The sequence below is a fragment of the Aptenodytes patagonicus genome, chromosome 6 (genome assembly GCF_965638725.1).
Source record: "Aptenodytes patagonicus chromosome 6, bAptPat1.pri.cur, whole genome shotgun sequence".
In the NCBI taxonomy this organism is placed as follows: Eukaryota; Metazoa; Chordata; class Aves; order Sphenisciformes; family Spheniscidae; genus Aptenodytes; species Aptenodytes patagonicus.
In genome coordinates this window covers 69772845-69796233 of record NC_134954.1, presented here as the reverse complement: position 1 = coordinate 69796233, position 23389 = coordinate 69772845, and the positions used below count along the sequence as shown (strand labels likewise).

The window sequence follows — 23389 nt, the reverse complement described above, 5'->3', positions numbered from 1 at the left end:
TGCCATCTTCGGTCTCCTTGTTTTCTCCTTAGGATTGTATATCTTTCCATGTTTGTTTTTTTCTTTTGAATCCTTGAGCTGCCAACTATACCCTCTCACTATCCTTCTCTCTGCAGTTTCACCTTTCTTGTTTTTGCACGGCTCTATTCTATGTAGGCTTTTACAGCCCTTTCTGTCAGTTTAACAGGTTTCTCAGAAGTCTAAGCCGAGGTTACACAAGCATGCTGTGTGCAGGCCGAGTCTTGGATCATAGACAGCTGAACCGCTGGGAGGAGGGTTACAGGTATGACAGGCTATTCTGGAAAAAACTACTGACATTATCTTATGAAGAGCCATCTCTTTTATTGTCAGATCACGTTGCTGCGAGGGAGCAGAGAGCAACAACACACACTTACTAAAATAAAAGAACCTCTTTGCATCTCATCCAACTCTGACACAGCAGTGATAGCAGCAGAGGATTCATTGTTTAGGAGCACTGATCACACAAAAGCAGATAGAAGTACGTAACAGACCTCTTCATTTGTACTAAGAAGTTAAGCAACAATAAGCCTACTTATGCCTGCAGATGGTTCAGTGCCTGTAATGTTTGGCTTGGGTTTTAATGCAGAAATATCAAAAGCTGTTAGTGGCAATGCTGAATGACCTCCTGCCTACAGTCAGTGATTTTCTTTTAATACTGAACACATACTACAGAGTGACTGATCATATTTTGAGTTTCATTAGGCAGTCACAAATGGAAGGAAAAGAGGCACTAGCTAACTGTCTCTGCCCTGGCGAGCAATTGCAGGATAAACCACTGTCAGCCCTCATGGATAAGAGCCTGCACACTCTGGGAATGCATCAGCATAGGAAAGGTTGCGGTGTATAACCAGCCTCTGCAACACGTGCCAGATGTGACACTGCAGGAAAAACACAGGAAGAAACAAAAAGGCGTAACGGATATAATGGCCTTACATGTGGCACTCAGTCTCTCTTGTGAGATGAATAAAGTTCCATATCTTACCACGTAATCACATCTAACTGCATAAACCCACTGCTTTATTAAGTTGAATACCTAAATCAGTGTTTCTATCTTTTCTCAGTTGGCAGGCCCTTAAAATTGTTCCAATATTCCAATACTGAAAATGTAAACCAACTTAAAATTAGCATGTTTTCCCAGTTATTCTTCTTGATCCCTGAAAAGAAAGACATTAACCTCAGGACAACAGGTCGGAAGCCACTGAACTAGACCATTTGGCATAAGCACAGGTCTGCGCTTGGACCATTCCCAGTCACACATACACAGGGCTGCTGAAAGAAGCTTGCAGTAGAAGTAGTTAAGCATTTTCAAAGCCCCTCCAACCGCCGTGAAGAGACGGAAAAATGACAAATACAGCAGACATAAGCCACCTCACTATAACGCTTGTTCTTTTTTAATGTCCCAGCGTCCTTCCACTCCTTGCAGTAAGGTTTGTCTTGCCAAACACATTGTATTAAGCACTAATATCAATAGATTTCATCTTGAATGCTTGAATGTCTAGAAAATTAACTATGGTAAGTGTTTCTAGAAAACTGTTACAAATGCTGTAAGCTTGTGGAAATTGCAATTACTAAACAAAAATTCCTGGTAACTTGAAAGCTTTCTGAAGTAACTTTGAAGGAGTCTGTATATGTCAGATTCCACCTGCCTAAACTTACGTCCACTGTTGCTTTGAAATGACTGGAAGCATCGCTTCTGATGACAAAGCAAGGAGTATTATCTGTTTATACCAATGGTTTTGACTCCTAAAATGAATTTTGAGCTGTAGGCCTTTCAATAGTGAACACACTATTGAAGATTTCTACTTGCTACACTTAAGTATTCACAATCTGGCTACAACGAGCCTTACTTGATCTGAGAATAAGGAGGGAACTGCATGATTGCACGAAATCCCAAGCTATCTTTTATGAATTATTTAATCCTACAAAGCATACTTCCCTCGATTCATTACTTTATTGATGATATTTGCTGATTGAAAATTTACAGTAGTACTTGCCTCCACTAATCATCAGATCAAAGAAGGCTGTTAGGGTTTTAATTTCAGTAACACTTTTTAAGAATGTCTTCTGATTTGAGAAAACTAACTTTTCTCATCCACCTGGGCATTTTCTTTTCTTCCTCCCTCCTGATTCTACCCTCAAAAGAAAAGAAAAGTTAATCTGTCAAATCTTTCTTTCTCTAATTCTGAGACTTTTAAAGATGGCAGAGGCTTTCATGGGTCTTTTCAACTTAGTCTTACAACCATAAAAAATTGACAGACCTCTGCAAGCAAGAAAAAGGAGAACGTGATAGATCTGTCAAAGACTAGGTGGATAAAAATGAATGTAACAGGACATATATATGCCTTTTTCTGCTGTAAGTGAAAGAAAACCTCTTCAGTCACCAGCAGGAACACTCTGTTCCTCATCTTCCACTCACACCAGGTTTACGGCTTTGTCCCCCTGTGAGCAGAGGGATGATGTCTCCTATTCAGTCCAGCAGTATCGGACCTGATGATATTGATGATACCCGATGATGCAATTTTAGAATCCTGTAACCTCAAGGCCATTGTAGACGAATTGCTACCACACTTTCCAGAACAGGGGAATCTTAGTCTGTTCCAGATCTCTCAAAAGTAATGTAACTTTTCACTGCTGTATTTCAACTTTCATACAGGTATCTATCCCCTGAGCTGTATGGTAGAGTAAAATCTGAGGTCAACACAGAACAAACTGCAGTGTGATCTTATATAGGAAATGTTAATAGGTCACTCATAAATTATTGCTGCTCTCGTTAAATAAGCCAGCTGGTCTCAATATACCATTTTTAGACAGCTTGCCCTTATTGAGACAGGTTTTTCAGAGCAAGAGGCAAAGCTAAATAGCATTGACTGGAATATGTGGCAAACTTAATTGCAAATCCATGGCTGTGCCCCTGGGCTTCTGGTCCAACAAACAAACAATTTCTCCCAGCCAGGCTTCTTTTTCCCCACATTTGTTTGAATTTCAAGCACCTGGTCTCCAGACATCACAGATTTTTCAGAGAAAATCCCAGCAAATGAAAAACAAAAAACAATAAAATAAACTACCTTGTTACAGGAAAGACTCCTTAGGCCCTCTGATTTATTCCAGTGCTGAGCAAACCGAGCACCTTTGCAGCAGGCTTTGCCAGTTTTCCAAAATAACTGCTGGAAATTAGAGTCTGCTTTTCATACTCTCCTCATCCATAGAGGGAAGCTGTTTCTCCAGAGGGTCAAAGCATAGCTTCATCCAAAGTTCTACAGTGGTTCCGGTCTGGATTCTAAACAAAAATAAGAGGCTTGTGTTGGTTTCTCCACTCCTGAACTACCCTTCCCAAGGTACTTCCCTCCTCCCCCAGCAGCTGTGAACCCAGCTGGGCCACAATTTAAAAGTGAATGTAGCAGGCCGATGCTTGCTCCAGGGGCTACTGTGCCTGAAAAAGGAGTAGATATTTAAAACAACATGGGAAAGGAACTATGGGGAAAAATAAAAATAAAAAAAAAAAGAGGGAGGCTGTTGTCAGTGCTGAAAATAAGGTGCTGAAGTACACAATTACCTGTACAGTGAAAAATAATTTCCATTTTAGATGATAAGGACGTTAAATGGGTTTTTTTGCCTTATCATTTAAATTGCAAAATTTTATATTGAATGTCAAAGGAAACTTTTTATTTATGAAGCAGAAAAAAGGTATATTTAGAAGTTTGAACTCACAGATGAATGAGTAACTAACTACAGGCTGCAATGGTCTGCAACACCTATACCACATTTAGCAGCAGCAGAGCTTGCATTACAGGCTGTAATTCTTTGATCTCATAACCGTGGCACCGAGTATAGGAAATCAGTGGAAGGAATTGTGTTTACTCTCCACCTCAGCTGCCTAATGACAAGCTTACAGACAGGATCTGGGAAACACAAACCCTTTCATAGTGGTATGACATGAGGAAAGCTCGAAAAATTCCTGATTTCCCTGGGATATAAAAGTCTTGTGAATAATTGCCTGGCATTGTGGAAGATGATAAAGAAAACAAAGAATTTGTGCTAATTTTCAAAAACAACCGATTATGTACTTAGCCTAAGAGCTTGCATTATTTGTCAACCTGCTATAATTGTTCTGATAACATAACGCATGTTTTATCTCATGAGGTACCAAAGGCCACATGTGCTGCTGACTAGCCTGGGTAGATTTAGAATAATTAAAAAAGAGACTAATACAATCTGACAATTGCTGATAAACAATGTGAAAATAGATGCAGAGCACACTGTCTTAATCAGTGATTCAAGTCACTGTTTATGTTGGAAATGATGTAAATAAATAGATACCCATTTTGGTCAATTTGGCCAGAAAAATTATCTTTTTAAAAACCACATGTGACCTCTTTAAGGAAGAAAAAGATACGTTTTTCTCTATCTTTGAAAAAGTTCACTTGGGCATGTTATCATCTCTTTAAGCTATTTATATCCCTGACTTACTAAAACTCTAAAAAACATTAAAAATATTATATTTGTGTTGTCTTTTAGAACTAGCCAGAGTTCACCTTGATACTTAGTAATCGTGCATGTTCTATACAGATTTTTTCTTATCACTTCTCATATGAAAGTTGACAGTAGAAAAATTGCATCTTTTTATAGACGAGATTATGACTTAGAAGTGTAATAAAAGAGAAAGTGCAGTGGATTTGGAAGCATTCACTGAACATTATTTTTTTCAATAATAAATGAATGCAATAGCAAATTCTAATCTCTCGAGTCACGGTCATCATTTTAGCACGGCTCTGTGACTTTTTTTTTTCCCCATAATATTAAGTTGGAATTTTTTTAGCAGAATTACACAGCAAATATTTTTGTCATAATGCAGATTTGCTTATTTTGTCTCCTGGATCAAATATAAGCCACATGGTACAGGTGTGCTGATATGGTTTATTCGTATTCTATGGAAAAAAAATAGTTAAAAAATTAAAACTCTGAAAAAAAAAAATCTTCAGAAATAAAACAATTTTAGAACTTAGGACCTTAGAGCTAAAGTAAACAGGGTAGCCACAGCATAAATGAATCTCACACAAGGGTCCATTCTAAATGATAGAATATTCCTTTGCAAGAAATTAACTGATGAAATAACACATCCATTTATGACGAGGAAAACATATCAAAAATTCTGAAGGTGGGAAAAAAAAAACCCTGAGAGTATTAATGCAGGGACACTCTGCCCTCAAATGCTATGATTGCTCTATGTGAATATTAGTATTGCAATAACTCTAGCTAGTATGATTTCTAAAACCAATTTTATTTAATAGCTCTTTTTGCCCAGTTACGGATAACTCATTTTCCTTTGAAGCAGAATTTTCATTATTACTTTTTCTCATTATTATATCTTCCAAAATCTTTTCCATGTTCCTGTTTTGACACGTCTAGCCATAGTTTATAAACTTTGGAAGTTTAACTATTCTAGTAAATTATAATACATCTAGTAGACTTTAAAATAAAAAATGTGGATAATTTGAGCAATCTTAACTTTCTACCAAGTGTAAAGCACTATCTTAAATCAAAATTAATCTGTGCCTAGAGTATCCCCTGCACTCTGACATAAGAACATGTAAAAATATTGTGAGTGATACAGTAGATTAAATAGATAACTTGTTTCACCTGACACAGTTACTGATACGGCTCCAGTTCAAGAAAGTTTCTGTGTTGAAGATGTTTATAGGTGGCTAAAGTCAATGAAGTTGGGCAGATGCTGAAATGCTTTCTTGAAAAGGACTTCAATACAGGCTGCAGCGCTTCCCTGAATGGGAACTACTTGTCATCAAAACCCATTTGATTCACAAAACCAAATACATAAATAAATACATAATTAAAAAAAAAAAACCCACCACACAAATAACATACATTTCTTGTGACTATTACAGCTGAAATCCTGCAAATTCTTCCTCACATAATAAAATATTATTGTTAATGGGAATAGCTGTAATCAGAAAAAAAAATGCTGGAATGTTAAATTTGGTCTAGTCTCTGTAAAAGCAGGAAGATCAGTCACCAGATTGTCTTCTAGGTCCTGGTGTATCAATTCCTTTAATATTTGCTCAGGTATTTTGCCCGGCATTAGACTTTGACTAACGATTACTGATTTCCAGATTTTACTCCTTTTTATTCATTCATCCATGCTTATGAAAATGTTTAAAATGTATTGATTACCACTACTGCGTACTTCTCAGTTTTAATTGGTGACCTGTTCTCACCGATCGTCTTCTGGTATCGTCAGGATGTCTACTAAAAGCTTTGCTTTATCGAAAGGCTCCGTTTGTCCATAGAATGTGGATTTTGCTTTTGTATTTACTCACAGATCTGTGCTCATTGGTAAACTGTGTTATACTTCACTTGCTTGGATTTTTAAACTTCTTTGAATATATGTAAACTCTAGGAACTCAAAAGGAGTTAGTAAGTACTGGTGACTCATCTCTCTTTCTTTCAAATGGTTTTCAAGATCAAAAATCAAGTTAAAGGGTACAGAAGAAAAACAGCTCAATACAGTGGTCCCTCATAGCCTTCTAAAACGAAGCTTTAAATCTAAATGTGTAACCAACTCCTCTGAGGATCTGAACTAGTTTGCCAGTGCTACAGCACAGATCCATTACCTGAGTTAAAGCAGGAGTAGTAAATAGCAGTAGCAGACTATTATTCTCTATTTAGACTAGTCACTACGGAGAAACCCAGTGCACCGGCTGCACTGAGAAAAAGACTTTGTGTGTAACCCAAATTAACCGATGTGATAGAAAATTCCAGTGGAGAGGCAATCTCTGTTTCAAGCTGAGCTTACAGGTCAACTTAAAGACAACTGAGCACCTCAGATAAATGAGGGAACAATGAATAAAGAACAATGAGAAGGTAAGAGGATGGATAGCAAAGAGACAGAAAGTGCTGCTGTGAATGCAGCTGTAGAGAACAAAGTGATAAAATTAAGATTTAAAAATTATATGAAAGTCATTACATATAGCGAGAGAACAAACTAAAATATTCTGGCAGCGATGCATGGAGAACGGGAGGACCCAAGAGTACTGACGCAGAATATGTCAGCTTGCCAAGTCTCGCTTGGGGAAACAATGCTACTAATATTCCTGCATGGACTGGAGGAAAACAATTAGGTATTGGAATACAAAAAAATGGGAAGCTGAAACAGGCTTATTTGCTTAGTGTGTAGCTAGGATATTTAGAGAAACCAATCATAGAAAAATCAACTTCTAATGATTTTAAAAAACTTCACACAGTTCAAATTAAATTAATGGATAAATAAAAATAGGCTTGCAATTCAGGTTCCTAATGTCTCAGCATCAAGTGTGCTAGGCCTAACTAGATAAGAAAATAACAATATTTAAAGATAAGCACAGACCAAAAAAATGGCAAAATATTGATAATCAAAGCTAATGTGTTTATTAGAGGTCAGAAAGTGTCATAAAGTGAGAATCAAAACAATTCACGTGAAAAAGTAGCCGAGATTCTTCAGCCTCATACAAAACTGTATGGCAAGAAAAAAACCCAAGGCATTCTCTTTTTAGGATGAAGAAGGAACTAAAGATAGTCTACGTGTGCCCTCAAATGAGTCTCCTCCTTTAGTTTTCCATGTGAATGAAGACTCTGAATATTAGGGCAAAAATAGCTAATACAAATGGCAGGAGAAAATGGAAGTGGATGTTATAACATCCATGGTAAAATCGAAGTCCAACAGTTGATACGTTCAGACATCCGCGTGGATGCGGATGCGATGGCAGGCAATCTTCACTCCAGAATTCTGAAATAACCGACATGGGAAACTGCAAGTTTGTAATAAATCTATAAAATCAGGAATGGTATATATGTGGAACAGCAAATGCGATTCTTATCCATAAGAACATGGAAAGGAAGAGAAACACAGTATCAGCAAACATGAACTTTAGAAATATGCAAAGCTGCTGAAAGCAATCTGAAGGAGGAAAAAAAAGGCTTGGAAACATGGGTAAATAGAAAAGGGGATAAATTTGTTTGGTTTTTGGTTTGGTTTGGGGTTTTGGGGGTTTGGAGTTTTTTTTTCAGAAAGGGAGATTATTCTAGGATGATGAATATTCCATTACCTGCCTTTGATTAGGTTACTAATTTTCTAGAGAAATTAAATAGAGTCATCTATCAGGACTTCAATCAAAATGTGAGTGGATGTCATGTGGGAAAAAATTAGATAGGCTGGAGAAGGTGATTAGGAAAAAGCTGTGAAGAGGGTAAGGTATGGTTTAACAGGTTGTGTTCAAGGTCTGGAAGGAAATAACTAATAGGGTTCATCAAAGATTGATCTTGGGACCACTACTATTCAATAAATTAATTAGCGATTCCAGCATAAAATTTAGGACCTTGCTATTGAAACATGCTGCTGACACAGAACCGGTAGGCAGTCAGTAGCGTGAAGGATCTGGGTAACATATTGGAACAACTGGAACAAAAGAGAGAAAATATAATTGTGATGTATTCTTGAAAAGGAAAATACAGTAACACCATGTATCAGAGAATGTATTTCCAACAGAGATAGATTAGGCATTAATGGTGTTCCACAAGACTACTAACATCTAAATTTGGATGTTCACCCACATTCAAAAAAGATTAATTCCAATGGGAATAGACAAAAGAAAAGTTTTACTAGACTAACACGGGAAATGGAGTGCTATTGCCTGAGAGAGACTGCCTGGCTCACATAATTAATAAAATTTGAGAGGGAATCTGTACCTTATAAATTTTTGGGGGCTACACATTGTCAGAAGGAGGAAGAGGAGTTCATTAAGATGAATCAGTGACTGTAAAAGGACAAGTGTGTATAAAACCAGATATCAAATACAGTAAATCTGGAAACTAGAAGTTAGAAGAAGGTTTTCAAATGCCAGAGGAGCGAATTTTTGGAACAGCTTCCTAATGCAGAACAGGACTCCCCCCACTCCTAACTAGCTAATTTAAAGACGGATCTTGAAGTTTCCAAAAAGAACCTACACTTCACAGTCTGCAGCCAAGGGAGATGGACTGAATGACACAGGCAGCTCTTTCCAGTCCAGTGTTCCTAATATTTGGAAACACAGTGAGGAATCTTAGGAGTAAGAAGAGCAAAGGTTGATGGCAGCATTTTAAATTAACTCAGAGGAATGAGATTTGAGAATTGAATTGAGGTTGAATGACAGATGGGTTTGACGCTAACTACAGGTTTCACTTGTTTGTCCTTATAAACTACTTGATAAAGGAATAAAAATTGCTATTGACTTTGTGCACAAGCATTAGAGATTATGTGTTAATCAGATATTTTTCACTGTCTTGTAGCAGCCAAGATGGTTTAGTAGGACCCTGAGCTCTTAGTTTAGTTTTTCCACAGCTGGCTCATCAATCCATTTCTAGAGAGATTAGGATTACTTCCTGCAGTATACAACCGTTATTTCCTGAGATGAACCAACTATTTGTTATTGTGCCTTAAAATTAGACCAGAAAATTTTCCCTTCCCCATTTAAATGACGTTTGAAGATCGTGCTAACATGCCAAAGCAAGGGAATGCAAAGCTCAGGCCTTACATTCTGTTCTTAACCAACACTACCGTGACTCTTCTGGGAAGTAATACAAATAACAATAATACTTATCACTTACTGTGCACGGTGCTTTTCATCTTCAAAGCGCTTTACAAATATTTACTGCTAGTTAATCTGGAAAAAGTATGATTTAAGGCCAGCTTCTGATAGCTTGTGTGAAAAAGTTAATGTCATTTAAATCGAGTCTGTTTGTATTTAATAGGATAGAACTACAGTACTTTAGTTTAAACACTATTGTTCCATTAAAAGCCAATTACAGAAATTCAGCTTTCCCTGAATTCGTAGAGCACAGCTTTTCATTTTAAAAAAAGATCTATCTAAATACTTCATCCGAATTTAGTCTTTGTAATTCCAACTAATTGCATAACAGCCTTTTCACCCAGCTGCACAATGCAATTCGTCATGAGGCAAGAAAAATCCTCGCGCGGCACTTGCAGGCAGTACCGCCTGCGAGCAGTAGATAGCGCTCAAGATGTTTCCATTTATTAGAAGGACCCGCGACGGGCCCACCGCCGCCGTGGGAGCCCGGCACAGGGCCAGCTCCTACCTACCTGCCTCATCCCTGCCCAGGGTGCCCAACACGGGAGCCCTGGTCGGCTCAACGGTGCGCTTCCTTACGATTAAGCCAATAACTGGTTCATCTGCACGTGCAAAAATACAGTTTCAGTACCACAGAAAATACCATTTTCCAATACTAAACACACGCACAGCAGCATTTAACTATTTTCCATCCAGGATGCGAATACAAACTTTTGGCTTGAAATTCTAATAGGTAAATCCTAACATATTTTATGCTGATCATTCTATATTAAAAATAAAATCAAATGGTAGCACAACAGGTTGAAGACCACTAAAATAAACACTTTAAAAAGAACTGCTAAATATTGGTACAAAAAGTAACCACATGAATTACATTGACATATTGACTCACTGCTTCAGTTTTTTCCTCCGAATCTTTGAATCTGCTGCAAATGAACCCATTTTAGGGTTGTTCAGTTTGTATGTATTTTCCTTTGCTATAGATCGAGCATCTTTTCTGAACCCAAATGAGAGAAAGCAATTTGTGGCTCGATCGCGTCCACATAATACATTTTATGAGACACCTAGCAGCAGAGCTAGAAAAGGAACCACTAAGATATAACAACTAAATAACCACAGTCATTATCTGGTAAAATCATGGCTGCTCTCAAGTGCAATGGAAGGGCTTGCAAAGCTGTTTCCACTGGCAAGGATTTTAGCGGGTGAAAATACAAAGGTAGTCAAAATGTTACCTGAACACAGACCTAGTGAGAAGATGAGACAGGGCAGCTGAGAATTAAGAGGAAACTAATCCACAAACGACAGGCAGGGTTTGGAAACTGAAACCACCACCTCCACTTCAGCCCAGATGGCAGAGAGCTTGCGTATCACACCGCGTGTGAATTACCGACTAGTAAACGCTGGCACTGCCAGACTTGACGCAGGCATATCTGTTATGGGTAGCGGTGCCACCGCTCCAGTCCCAGGCCACGTGGGAGGCACGTGTGCCGAACGTGGCCGGGGTTTCCATCCGACCCCAGCCTCCCACACTCAAAACTTTATTTCCCCTTTCAAGGTTGCCGCGTTATAAGGTTGTCGCTCCTGCAGCTCGAAAGCACAGGAACAAAAGTTTCAGGTCGCTCATGCCTATCTCAAAAACAGGTCCGGAGTGTATTCATTAATTTATGTTATTAAATGGATATTACCTCAGAGTGACTTCTTTGGAGACGGATTCTCCAGCCCTCTGGGCTCCCAGCATGCTCAGGCGCCATTACCCAGGCCCCGCTTGCCCCGTGGTGCCAGCAGCACCGCCCTTCCCCGCTCCCCTGCGCAGCTCAAGCCCTACGCAAGGAGCCCACTTGAACTTGACCCTGTCCCCGCACCCACTCGAGGGTACGCGCCGTCCTCAGTTGACAGTCATATGGTGTCCCCAGGGCAGGCTGAGGGCCCTAGCCAGGCGGGCGGTTGCCAGGGCAGGCTGCAGGGCCCAACCATCCCACCATGTCTCCTCACAGCTGGGGAGAAGAAACACGTTGAGTTTCCCCAAAGGACCACGGCTGCCCACCCCTGTGTGGGTGCCAGGGGGGCAGATCCACCTGAGAGAAATGGAGCTGTGACAGTGGGTTTCCTATAAAAATGGGACCGGGGGTGAATGTTAAGTCAAACCCTTCACCTGTCTCTCCTTTTACACCAGAGTCGGAGGCCAACGGCAGGGCTGGGCAGCAGAGCCTCCCTGAGGGAAGGCAGCGCCGGGGTGGCTTCCCCCGCGGCAAAGCCAGGCTCTGGCCCCGAGGGCTGCCATTCCCCTCCGGGCAGGGCGGCGGGCGGTGGCTGGGGGCGGAGGAGGGGCCGCCGTGGCTTTAAACTTGCCGGCGGCGGCCGCCCCGCCCGAGGCACCGGGATCTCCTCAGCGTCCGGCGGGGACGCGCCGCCCGCCCTCCCCCCACCCCCCCTCCATCTCCCGCAACGGCTCTCCTCAACTTCGGCCCGGCCGGGCGGCTCCTTCGCCCCGGCAGCACTATGTCAGGCAGCGGGGCGGCGGGCTCCGGCCGCCGGCATGCCGCCGCGCCGCCGGTCCGCGGCGGGCTGTGAGGGGTCCCCCCTCCGCCCCGCGGGGGGTGCCGCGGCCGCCCGGCCCGGCAGCGCCGCCACAGCCGCCTCCCGCCTTCCCGCCTTCTTCTTCCCGCCTTCCCGCCTCCCGCCCGCGATGGCCGCCCGCGGAGCCGAGCGGCGCGGCGCGGAGCGGCGCGGCAGTGCCGGGGTCTGGTCGCTGCCTGCCAGCGCCCCGTGAGGGGGGACAAGCGGGGCGGTGTGTCCCTGCGCTCAGTCCTGCCCCCCCCCCCTCCTCCCCGGAGCGGAGATGTGCGAGACCCGCGCGAGGGGAGTCGCCTCCTAGACCGGCAGCCAGGATGGTGCACCTGCAGCCCCTGCCCCTCGTCGTGGTCCAGGGCGTCCTCCAGCTCGTAAGTCTCCTTCCCCGCGCCCCCCCACCCCCCCCACCCCGGCCCCTGCCGCAAGACTTTGGGGGAACCGGCGCCCTTCTCGTCGGGGAGGGCGGCAGGCGCGGTCTCCTCTGGAGGCAAAGGCAGGGCTGGCTCCGAGCAGCCCGCACCACACCAGCGGGCAGCCCCCCACAGCTCGACACCTATTTTTATTTCTTTTTCTTTTTCTTTTTTTTTTTTTTTTAAGCGGGTCTGTGCTTTTCCGCGCCTTTGCCGCCCGGCGGGCTTGTTTGGGATCGTGGGGCACTCGGGTGCCCGAGCGAAACAGCGGCCCCGGGAGCCGGGGATGCGCCGGGAGCCGCCGCGGAGGCGGCTACCGCGGGCCGGTGGGTGGGTGCCGAGTAACACCCGAAACTGTCCGTTCCCGAAAAGTTTTCCGCTGCCCTCAAGTGCCTCTTTCCGTGCGCACGACACAGCGGGTTGCGCAGGCAGAGTCACCTGCGCTTTGAACGCTCCCTCGTTAGTTTCGGCTTGCCGCGGCGCACGCGAGGGTTTTTGTTAGTTTTTAGTATAAACTGTCGCACATGCCTGCGTTACGCTACATATTCCTTTGCACGCAGTGAGGGAATCTGGGGACTGACGTGGCGACACGCAGGCTTCGGACCTCGGAGCTGTGTAGGGGAGGGACGCAAAGCGGGGTGCGCGGCTGGGGACGGGCGCGCGGGCAGCGCAACTTCCCCCTGCGCCCGCAGCTCGCCCTGTCCGGGGGGCGTCGGTGGCGGGAAACAAACGGTCCTCGCCTTCACGTTATTACGGCGGGAGAGGTTAAAAAGAGAAGAACTGTGTTTGCAAAAGAGTTTGGCAGTCTTCACTGTAACAAGTGTTTATCATAACGTTGAAATTATTATTTTTTTTTTTCGGGGGGGGTGTTAACTACTCCCATAATTATCCCTGATTCGTGCTGCAAAAGTTATGCCTCTCTCCCCCAGCCGCCTTGTATCTGAAAGTTTGTCGCTGTAGTCAATAGGGAGTGTGTAACAAACCTTGAAGGGATTAAACACCCTCCTTAAGAACTGGAGTCTAATATTACAGCGTGAGTTGATTGATTAGTTTTTGAGGAAGCTTATGTCAAATTCTAATCCGGTTTTGGATTGTGCTTGTCGTGTAATGTTTTTTGCTCCGGCACTTTATCATAGCAATGAAGTAGCGAGCTGCAGTCCTGCGATAAGGCACACGTTTCTTTCACACTCCTATCCTTTTGGACAAGAAAAGGCCGTTTACATTCTTCACGTTCTTGCAGCCCAGTTTCCAGCTAAACAGCGCGCAGGGGTGAGAGATGGGAAAGGAAAGCAGTAAATGGATTACAAAGTTGCTGAGCAGAAGGGAACTAAACAAAAATGCTCCTTCCTCACACCTACAACCTCTCTCACTCACTCACACCCTCCTTTTTATTTTTTTTTAAACAGATACCAAAGGGATTGATTGAAACTCGTATCAACGGGGATTGGGTTTGTTACTCGATGTTTTATGGATGATGTTGGGAAGTTGCTTGCTGTGGTCTTGCATGCCTTGAGTGAAGGCTGACTAAAGAAGCAAAGTTGCTGTCTTGAATCAAACAGAAATCACACGTAGTCAGTGCAGGTTTTCAGGTGGATGTGGCACTCGGCTCACCCAGGAGTATTCATTTTTTCTGCATTCTTTATATACAGACCAGCGAAGTTTTGGAGTCAATTAGTTTTATAGCTTACATAAATTAGTTTAAATAATAAATTAAAGCAAAATGAGAATGTGTGAGGTCTTTGAGGCATTTTAGGTATAACTATTAATGCATTTTAGGTATAACTATTAATGCTAATCTATTACTAAAAAAATTGTGTAAATACATTTTTGGCATACTGTTACCAGAACTTCTGGTTAACATCTGGTTAAAGTTACAGCTTATTATAAATTGAGTTTGGAAATATTTGATGCCGGTGGTAATGCATTGAATACAAGTCTCTGTACTATTCTTTGTTCTCTGGCCAGTATTTGGAGTGACTGGTGGCTTCCTGGAATCTAATTAGCAGGCAGGTATTGGTGGTACTAATTCTTGACTTTTTTTTTTTTAACCAAAGATCAACGTGGTTAATATTAATACAATGCTAAAGGCTCAGCATTTCAGCCAAGAAAGAAAAAATTGTGGGTTTCAGTGTTGCAATACAGCAGCATTCTAGTAACCCAGAAATGCTACCATCAAACCCTTCCTGACAAGGCAATCTTAATTTTTAATGAAAGCAGAGATGTTACAATGCAGAATATTTTGGCACTACATTTTAGTGAAGGTAGAAGTACTTTTTTTTAATTAGATTTTACTTCAAACGCTTGCTTGGCTTTCAAATACAAAAGTGTGTTATCTACTTACCTACTTTTTAAAGATGAACAAATGTAGGAAAAACCCCAGGTAAAGCTTCACAAATTTGAGGAGATGCTAAAGATTATGGCAGACAATATCACTGGATTTCTGAAAGCAGTGTTAGCCAGGTGATTGTTTTTATGTTGTACCTAATATTGTTCAATCAAAAGTTCATGTTCAGTACTTCCTTAATAGAGTACGGATGTATTTTTGTAGCATATTCTTGGATTATTATTTTGATTAATAGATGGTGTACCAGTATGCATGCAGTATGAGCACACATACATTTCTTAAACTTTAAACAGTAAGGAAGCCTGCTGTTGAGTCAGGTTAAGGTGCTAACTTGCTTCCCTATAAATGCGTTTATTTTAAAAGTCAGGTTTACCTCATATTGTCAATATAGATCAAAACAGTAATTTGCAATGCACAGTCAGTACGTGTCTGGGCTGTTATTGATAAGAAGACCAAAAATTGTTGTGTTGTATTATTAGTAGGTAGTTTTGCTTTACTATAAATTTTCAGTAAGCTTTTCCAATTGTCATCTAATTGCTGAATGCCCTGTTAGTTATCTCTTTATAAATAGTAGAGTTCTACATGTTGGAAATTGAAAAGACTGAGGTATTAGTATTATATGGTTTATAGTATGCCTGCTAGTGTTTTGTTAAGTTAGTTTTAAATGCCTTAAAGGAGGGGGACTTCTGCCACTTCCCTGGGAATATTACTTGTCATTTTAAAGAAATCTTGTCTTTTTAAAAAAAGAAAGTCAGGATTCAGTATTTTCTTTACATTTTATTTATTTGCACCTTTAAAATGTCGTGTTTCATTACATTGTTTAAAATAGCTTATATGGGGTCTTTAAAATGTATGAAATTTACCCCTTTAAGAAAGAAAGAGGAAAAAAAAAAGGGCTGTATATAGGCTTTGAATCAAGGAGTAGAGTTTGCTTTAGCTATAGATGGCTAGTATAGCCACTACTTTCCTTTTGTCATGGCAAGGTATAGTTACAGACAAACACTTAGACAGGACAGGGTAATCGGGCACCTTAACTATTTGTTTATTCCTACATCTTTGCAGTCTGAAGTTAAAGGATTACAGCAGTATTTTCTAGTGCCTATAGTTAAAGTTGCATCAGCATTCCTATCAAGAAACTGTCTTCTAACATTATCATTGGGCAGAGTTGTCACCATGTTATAAACCTAGGAATCAATTATTTTACAAACCCTTAAAAGCAGTTAATTTTTTCCCAGCGGTGTTTGTATAGATGAGAAATAATTAGTAAAAGACAAAGTATGTTGTTCTATGATTTTTTTTTTTCTCCACCAAGATTGAAGTATAGCATTTGATATGAGTGAAATTCAATGACAGATTATGTTCGTCTTGGACTTTTCAAGGGCTGAAATTTTACCTATAATGAAAAGCAATTTGTCAGACAATTAAGCCAAAATTTTTACAGTTTTTTTTAAAACAGAGTTCAACAACTTGACCTGAAAAGAACACTTATAACTTGCTATAGTACAAGACATTGCTTCATATGCAGAAATAGCTTGAAAACTGAGATAAAGCTGCATTTCCATTTAAAATACGTATACCATGTGAGGCGTAGAAACACAGAGATACGTTCCTCCTGGCTACTTTAATTTTGTCTCCGTAGCCTTGCAAACGCAGTCTGCATAACATGCCCTTGCAGTGAGAATCAGAAATAGGCACCATGCAAAACTCTCAACTCTGTTTGGGAAAGGTAAACGCTTCCCTCCAGTCACCTTGAAGCACACAGATCAAATTCCATCCTCCTTAATTTCAGGAGGATCTTTGTCATGAAATACACTGGGCCCAACATTGCATTTGGATTGTTTTGGTATTTTTCTCGATGCTGTAGGCGTTGTAAGCCTACATCTCATTCTTGTGTAATAAAGTAATAGAAGTAACCCAAGGAATGCGGGCGGTTTGAAGTTGAAGACAGCTCAACAAATGCTGGTTTCAGCAGTTTGAGAATTTATTATCCTGAATGAGGAGTTACTGTATTAAGGTGGATGGGGCTAGGTTTAGTTTACATAGGAGGTTAACATGCAACGCTAAACTCAACTTGTTCCTACGTCACATCTTTTGACCTAGTTCTGTGGAATTGGCAGCTGATATTTTTCAGTTTATTTGTAGGTTGATTGGGGCACAGAAAGGTTATAGATCCTATTTAAAATCTGTACAGCAAGTCTGTTTGACTGATGTCCGCTAGACCGCAAGATACCCCAGGCTTCCCTAGCAGAAGGCACGTAAAATCCAAGTCTCGATCTTTCCATCTGTAACATGGAAAGTATTTTTCTGCCATTGTAAAGCACTTTGAGAGCTACATGTCAGAGATGTGCTGTAAGTGCTTCTCATTACTGGTATCGCAGTGTAACCGACAGGGAAGTGAAACAAAGGTCGGTGGAGCCCAAACGCTAAACTGGGATGCGCTAATCGGTCTCACCTTTCTGTTTTGCTTCCTGAGCCTTGGTTTCTGCAAGAAGGGAACTCGGGCATGGGAGTCGAAGGGGTGCAACAACAGAAACCACTCACTGGTCTGGACTTCCAGGGCATCAAGACCCAGAGAGGTGCAGCCCCGCTCTAGGCGCACCAAATTCCTCCTACAGTGTTGAAAATTTTACCCTTCGTCAACACTTCACAAACAAAAACGGACGAGGAGAAGCGAGAGTTGCTAAGCATGGCACGGCATGGGAAATGAGCACTGGGCAGTAACCCGTCATTGGGGTGCCAGCCGTTTGTAGCCTGTGATCTGTGGGTGACATGTTAACCTGTATTTGGCTCGAGTATTGAATAAGACGTGGTAATTCTTGGGCACTTCTGGTAAATAGCTGCAATAAGGAAAGATCAGCGCTAGTCTATGCTGAATGGTTTTAAGACAAAAGCTGTAATTCCTTGCATCTTCGTCAGAAACAGAGCGAGCTGTTCTGGTGCTCAGGGAAGACTGTCGCTTTGAGTCTTTCACACGTACTTGTCAATGTATCAAAATCAAACGCAGCGAGGAAAAAGGAAGAATTTTTTGCCTTTATCACAAAATTGCTGTGATAAGTGACTATTTAAAAGCATGTGTACTTCACAGGACAGTGCATTTGCTCTGTTAATCTGTCTTCTGGCCCTGATTTTTATCCACCTCTTTAACTTACCACTTTGCTATACCCATTATAAAGCAAAAATACTGGCCTTGAACTCTTTACTAGATCAAATCTTGCAGAACTGGAAAAGAGGAAGGTGAAAGTTCCCATTCACATGACTATTATAAATTCATCCTGAAGTTGATTTCCAGACATCCTATTTTGGGGCAGCTTTGGCATTTCACTTCAGATCTTAAATATGCTTGTATATATTTCCACAAGCCCGTTCATTGTTCACACTCCATTTTCATTCTCTCAATTTCCAACCATGTTTGTAGCTGTAGTTTATTTAGTTTGTTTAGGTAGTTAAAGAATCAGTCAGAGTTAAAGAAAATAATGGGTGGACCTCCTAGGTGGGGTCTGCTTCCAGCAGAGCATCGCTACTGTTAAGTAAGTCCATGAGAGTCACCTTTCACCCTCTCAGTCCCTTTCCCCCGATTTAGCACTTTTCACACTTGCAGGTTTTCTCTGATATTCTATCTATATTCATCCCATTTATTAGTTGTTTCCTTGTGGCTCATACTTCAGAAGCTATTACTGTACCATTGTAGCGCTGAAAATGTGCTAGCATCTGTGCAGAGTCATGCAACACGGTCATGCCCGCACGTCGAGTCACGGACTTGGGATACACCCTGCATTAAATGAACCGATGGAGGAGCCTCAATATAAGGCTGCAGCCCAGGAGTCTGCACCGTGCGGCAGGACTCCTCGCAGCATGGAGCACGGGCTGGAGCACTGATGTTCACCTGCTTCCAGATTCCACATTACCAGGCACTTGGGATGCTGGAAAAGCTATGGGTCCTGTGCAGAAATATGGGTGTTTTCAGCACTCTGCCAGGTGAGCAAGAGATGGGACCAGGGGTGGATAAGTTTCTGGATGAATCTCACACAAAACCTATGAGGTCTGCAGGTCAGGACTTGGAAAACAATGTTAATTCCTTTCCTGTAGGGAATCTCCTTGTGGGCTGGTGTTCAGTGTCAGCTATAAGGTCAGTCACAGTTAACAAAGAGGTTCAAGGAAACAAATTAAGAGTGGAGAGGAAATAAAGGGCTATGAAGATGGGTCCACAGTTAAAACTAAGTAGTTTTGTCCTTGCAGCAGAGATTTCAGTGCTGGTTTGATGCTCTACTCTCCCTGGAATGGCAGCACTTACTGTAAATACAGAATTTGAACAACTTGACTGTAATTTAAGGTAGAATTAAAGAGCTTTAAGAGCTGTAGTTCTTGAGATAGGTTTTCTCTTTGTTCCAAACGATTGGCAGTAATAGAAGCTATTATTAGCAGGGAAGTGAAAATGAAAGAATAGGGAGAAATAAAAATAAAACTAAGAATCTAATGTTTCTAAAATCAGTTTTTATGTGCATTGGGACCAATTACGGTTATTGTGTCATTACAGTGCAGAGTTGAGGCTACTTCGAATGCCCTAATTCTGCTTCTCCAGATCCAGCATGTTTGGTTTATGTTTATGATCAGTTGAGAATTTTCTGGCTTTATAGTACTTGGTTTTGGTGATGACCAGGTATTTCTAATACCATGAATCACCAGTATAAACACAACCTTAATTACCCATTACCTAGGAAAATAAAACACTGTGCATAGAAGTGCTTCTATATTTGTTCTGTTATTATGTAGATATAATGGCTTTTTATAGTTTTGATGGAGAAGGAGCTGGCTGTGCTTGAGGCTGACCTGAAGAAAAAGAGTACTGGGACTTGGCTGAGGGAGTAAGAGGTGAATATGAGAGAGGAAGAAGATGGAAATAAAACAGGTCCCTGGGCAGGTGGAGTGAGCCTGAGCAGTTACTGCAGGAGGAGAGGGACAGACAGACCGACAGTAACAAGGAATATTCCCACGGTAACACCAAGTTCTGCATGTGAGAGGCCACGGTGAGTCCTTTCTGCTGTTATTCTTACCACTGGAGAGAATTTGAAAGTGGGATTTTTCCAACCAGCTCCTCAGTAGGGGAAAGCAAAGAAGGAAGATTGAGCTCTCTGACTTAGTCCCATCTCTTTGATTGTACAAGTGCAAGAGTATGGTGATTGGCATGAGCAGTTCTGGGTACTGTTGCTGTTTTCATCCCATGAAAAGGCGTGGGGAACCATGAAACTTAGCACCCCAGGAGGGTAAAATACGGGACCTTGAAGTTTTTTTCCGCTGAGGCTGCCTGGCTCTTTTCCTTGCAAACACCTGCTGATTGCTTCTGTTGTTCATTGCGTGTGTTTGGAAAGTTGGAACTGCTGTTCCCCATGGGGCTTAGAGGCTCATGGCCTGTGATTTGTTCTCAAGCCTTCAGCTGTAGCTATTACTAGTGAGTGTGTTCCTTCACCATTGGCAGTCTTAACCATACAAAGTATTCCCAAGTTGAATTTTCTTCTTACTCCAAGCAGTTGGGTGGTTCTTAGAAGAAGAAACTAGCTTTATAGTACTCTGTAGCTGGACCTCATGGTACCTTATAGTCAAGATATGCTACACGTGTGCCATCATTATTCTGGGAAGCTGAGGGAACAAAGGCTGGCTCAGCATAACAAAATAGAGCCCCAGAGTATGTTTCTCAGCTTTACCTCCAGTGGACCAGAAGGATATTCTGCGTAGCAGAATAGACCCTCTCCTTCACTGGCCCTCTCGATGCAAAGACAGAGGCAAGGATGAACTTTGTCAGAGGAGAAGCTGACTTCTGTGATGTGTTTGCATCCGTGGTGAGTGACCATATATTGATTAATGTGACTTATTGCTTAGGATTTTTAACCCATTATTATTAAAGTGACACTGCACGTATTTTTCCAAGTTGGATTTTAGTGCTGTACCACATGCTTTCCTCAGATAAAATTCTAATATAGCTACATTTTTAATAAAATAACACAATAGTTTGGGTTTTTGCCTCCAAAAGACAAGAAAATGTATAACTATGAGTATGTATTTAAAGTACAATAAACGGTATGTTGGTTATAGTCATCTCAGAGCCATGTATCTGGAAACTGAGCAAATTCGGGGTTCGTACTAAAGAGAATATGTGAATGACATAAAGAAATAGCTTTATCCCTACCCTAACTGACAATTTGAGGAGAAAAACATAAAACATAGAAAAACCTCCTGAATATCTTTACAATATAGTTTAATATGATTTCAGGGCAAGGTATAATTGTAATATATTTATTTCATATACTATGGGGCAGAGGTTGCATTAAGAGGTCGTGGTCTACGTGAGTACATGGAAATTCCCCTGTACTCCCTTGGTTCATGGGGTTCAACCCAATTCCAGTCTGGAAGTCAAAGGTGGGAGTACAAGTCAGTGCTTGTAAAGTAAATCTTGCTGAGAGACCAGAGCGGCAAGGTTTAAACCTAAATATGTCTAAGCAACCTCCAGATATAAATGCAGATTTAAATACAGGAGAAACAACTGTATGACTGCTGGTTGTAGGCCACGTAGACATGTGTTCCCATGTGTCAGGAAGGTTAGTATTGCATGTGAGAAACTAAACTCCTTATTTCACAGATTTTTAATGTTTAATTTGGGGATAATTACAAAATCCTCCTCTTGTACTTTTATTCTGTTATGTATTCTTAAAATACGCTTTTAGTTTGGAGCCTCTTTGGTTTAAAAGCCAATAAAAATCTCTAAGATATTCAGAAACAATAAAAAAGAAAAAGTTGGGAAGCACTATCTTAAATAAGTTGAAGATGAAACTTCAACCTTCAAACTTTTTTTTTTGTTTTAAGATTAAAGCACTGTAGCAGCTGAAAAGAGCTACTGAATCTGATCTTAATTGGCCAGCGACAGGGACAGTTTCGGAGTGACATGTGGAACAAGGGAGGAGCAAAGCCCAGTCTTTCAGTTTCTTGAGCAAACAGCGTGCCAGGGAGAAAGCTAAAGCCTGTGTTGTTTTCCACTCATTAAACTAACAAAATGCTAATCAGCTTTGTGGAAAGATTCGTAGTAGATAATGCTACCTCTGTCACTGTGGCACCAGTGAAGAGTTATCGGGTGTGTTAGCCTGGGCCACTTTAAATAAGATGATTGAAACACTTTTATATGACAATCACTAACTAAATTGCACCTTGGTTTCTTTTAAAACAGATTAAATTTTGTCCATTGGCTAATTTCAATTCTGTGGCCATTCAAGGCAAGGAAAAGGCTGATGTTATACTCCTTATCGTGTTGGGACAAATCCTGTGATACAGCTGCAGTTGTATGCCAGACTCTGCTTCATCCCGCTGCTGAGTCGCTGTGTAGTTTACAGTCATCGAATTAATCCTCCAGTACTGAAAACATCCATTTTTGAGTTACTTTTGAATCAAACTGCATGGTCTTCTGTGCTGAATGACAAAAAACATCAGTCTTCTCTGTGTTCCCCTGGCTTGGGTCTGCTCTTTGCTGTGAGGAAGTCTCTGGCCCTCCGGGGAGCTTTTGCAAGCTGTACTCTGCTGTGAGCTGCCTGCTTGCTACCTCTTTGTCTCCCTCCCTCCCCGTTCCATCCTCCTGAAGTTTCTTCCAAGTGGAGAATGCTCAATTCCTCTGGGAGAAGCAGCGGCTTCCTCACTTTCCTCCTCTTCCTGGAGATGCGTGCGTGATCCAAAGTATGGTAGCCAGGACCAGGTAGAAAGACTATCTTCCTTTCTACTGCTCGGTAGAAAAAGTACTTCAACTTTGTTTTTTAAAGTAAAACATACTTCATTTGTACAGTACATTTCCAGAATCGATGAGCAGTCATTGGTTCACCCCTTGCTGACAGCTGTCTGTCCAAACTCTCTGGTAGCAGATCAATCCAAAGGCTTTATCGGCTTTGAGTCCTAGGTGGTATAATGTAGTTCTAGAGTGTTTCCATTTAAAATGGTCCATTTTTTAACTCAGTTGTTACAAGGCAAAAAACTGAGTGGATAGCCACTATTAAAGCAAAAGACTGGAACATGCTGTGGGAGCTGTCATACTTCTTTTTTTTGAGAAGCAAGTTTTACAGAACTGCAGATGCTATAGATACTGCACTATTTCCCTAAAAAGCGTATTTTTCCCTTATGACACCCTCTCCCTACCAAGGTCTTGCTGTGGCAGTGAGCTCTGGTGTGTAAAATTGAGATCAAGACCAAGCGATACAACAAACTGCATTTCTACCACGTTAGTACTGTGGGGGCACAGAAGGGTTTTGTTTCTTTATGCTTTCTCTCCTGCCCTTTAGAACCCAAAATCCCAGATTTTTTTTTTTTCTACAGCAGTTCTGGTGAAATCCCAGCTGATGTTTTTCCTTAAAGTTTTTAAAAAAATAGGAGAGCCATTCTCATCTGTCTCACTCTTCGAG

At 41.5% G+C, this 23389-nt stretch overlaps 1 protein-coding gene across 2 annotated transcripts in view; it reads left to right on the top strand.

Annotated features, from left to right (window-relative positions):
* The first annotated feature begins 12380 nt into the window (after nt 1-12380).
* Nucleotides 12381-23389, top strand: part of NXPH2 (neurexophilin 2) — a 41106-nt gene continuing 30097 nt past the window's right edge. For both annotated transcript variants that reach the window (XR_012995713.1, XM_076343114.1), the window contains exon 1: nt 12381-12577. Coding sequence is in view for 1 of the 2 variants with exons in the window: in XM_076343114.1 (XP_076199229.1) it covers nt 12524-12577 (54 nt within the window). In the remaining variant the exon portion in view is untranslated. The remainder of the gene's footprint in view (nt 12578-23389) is intronic.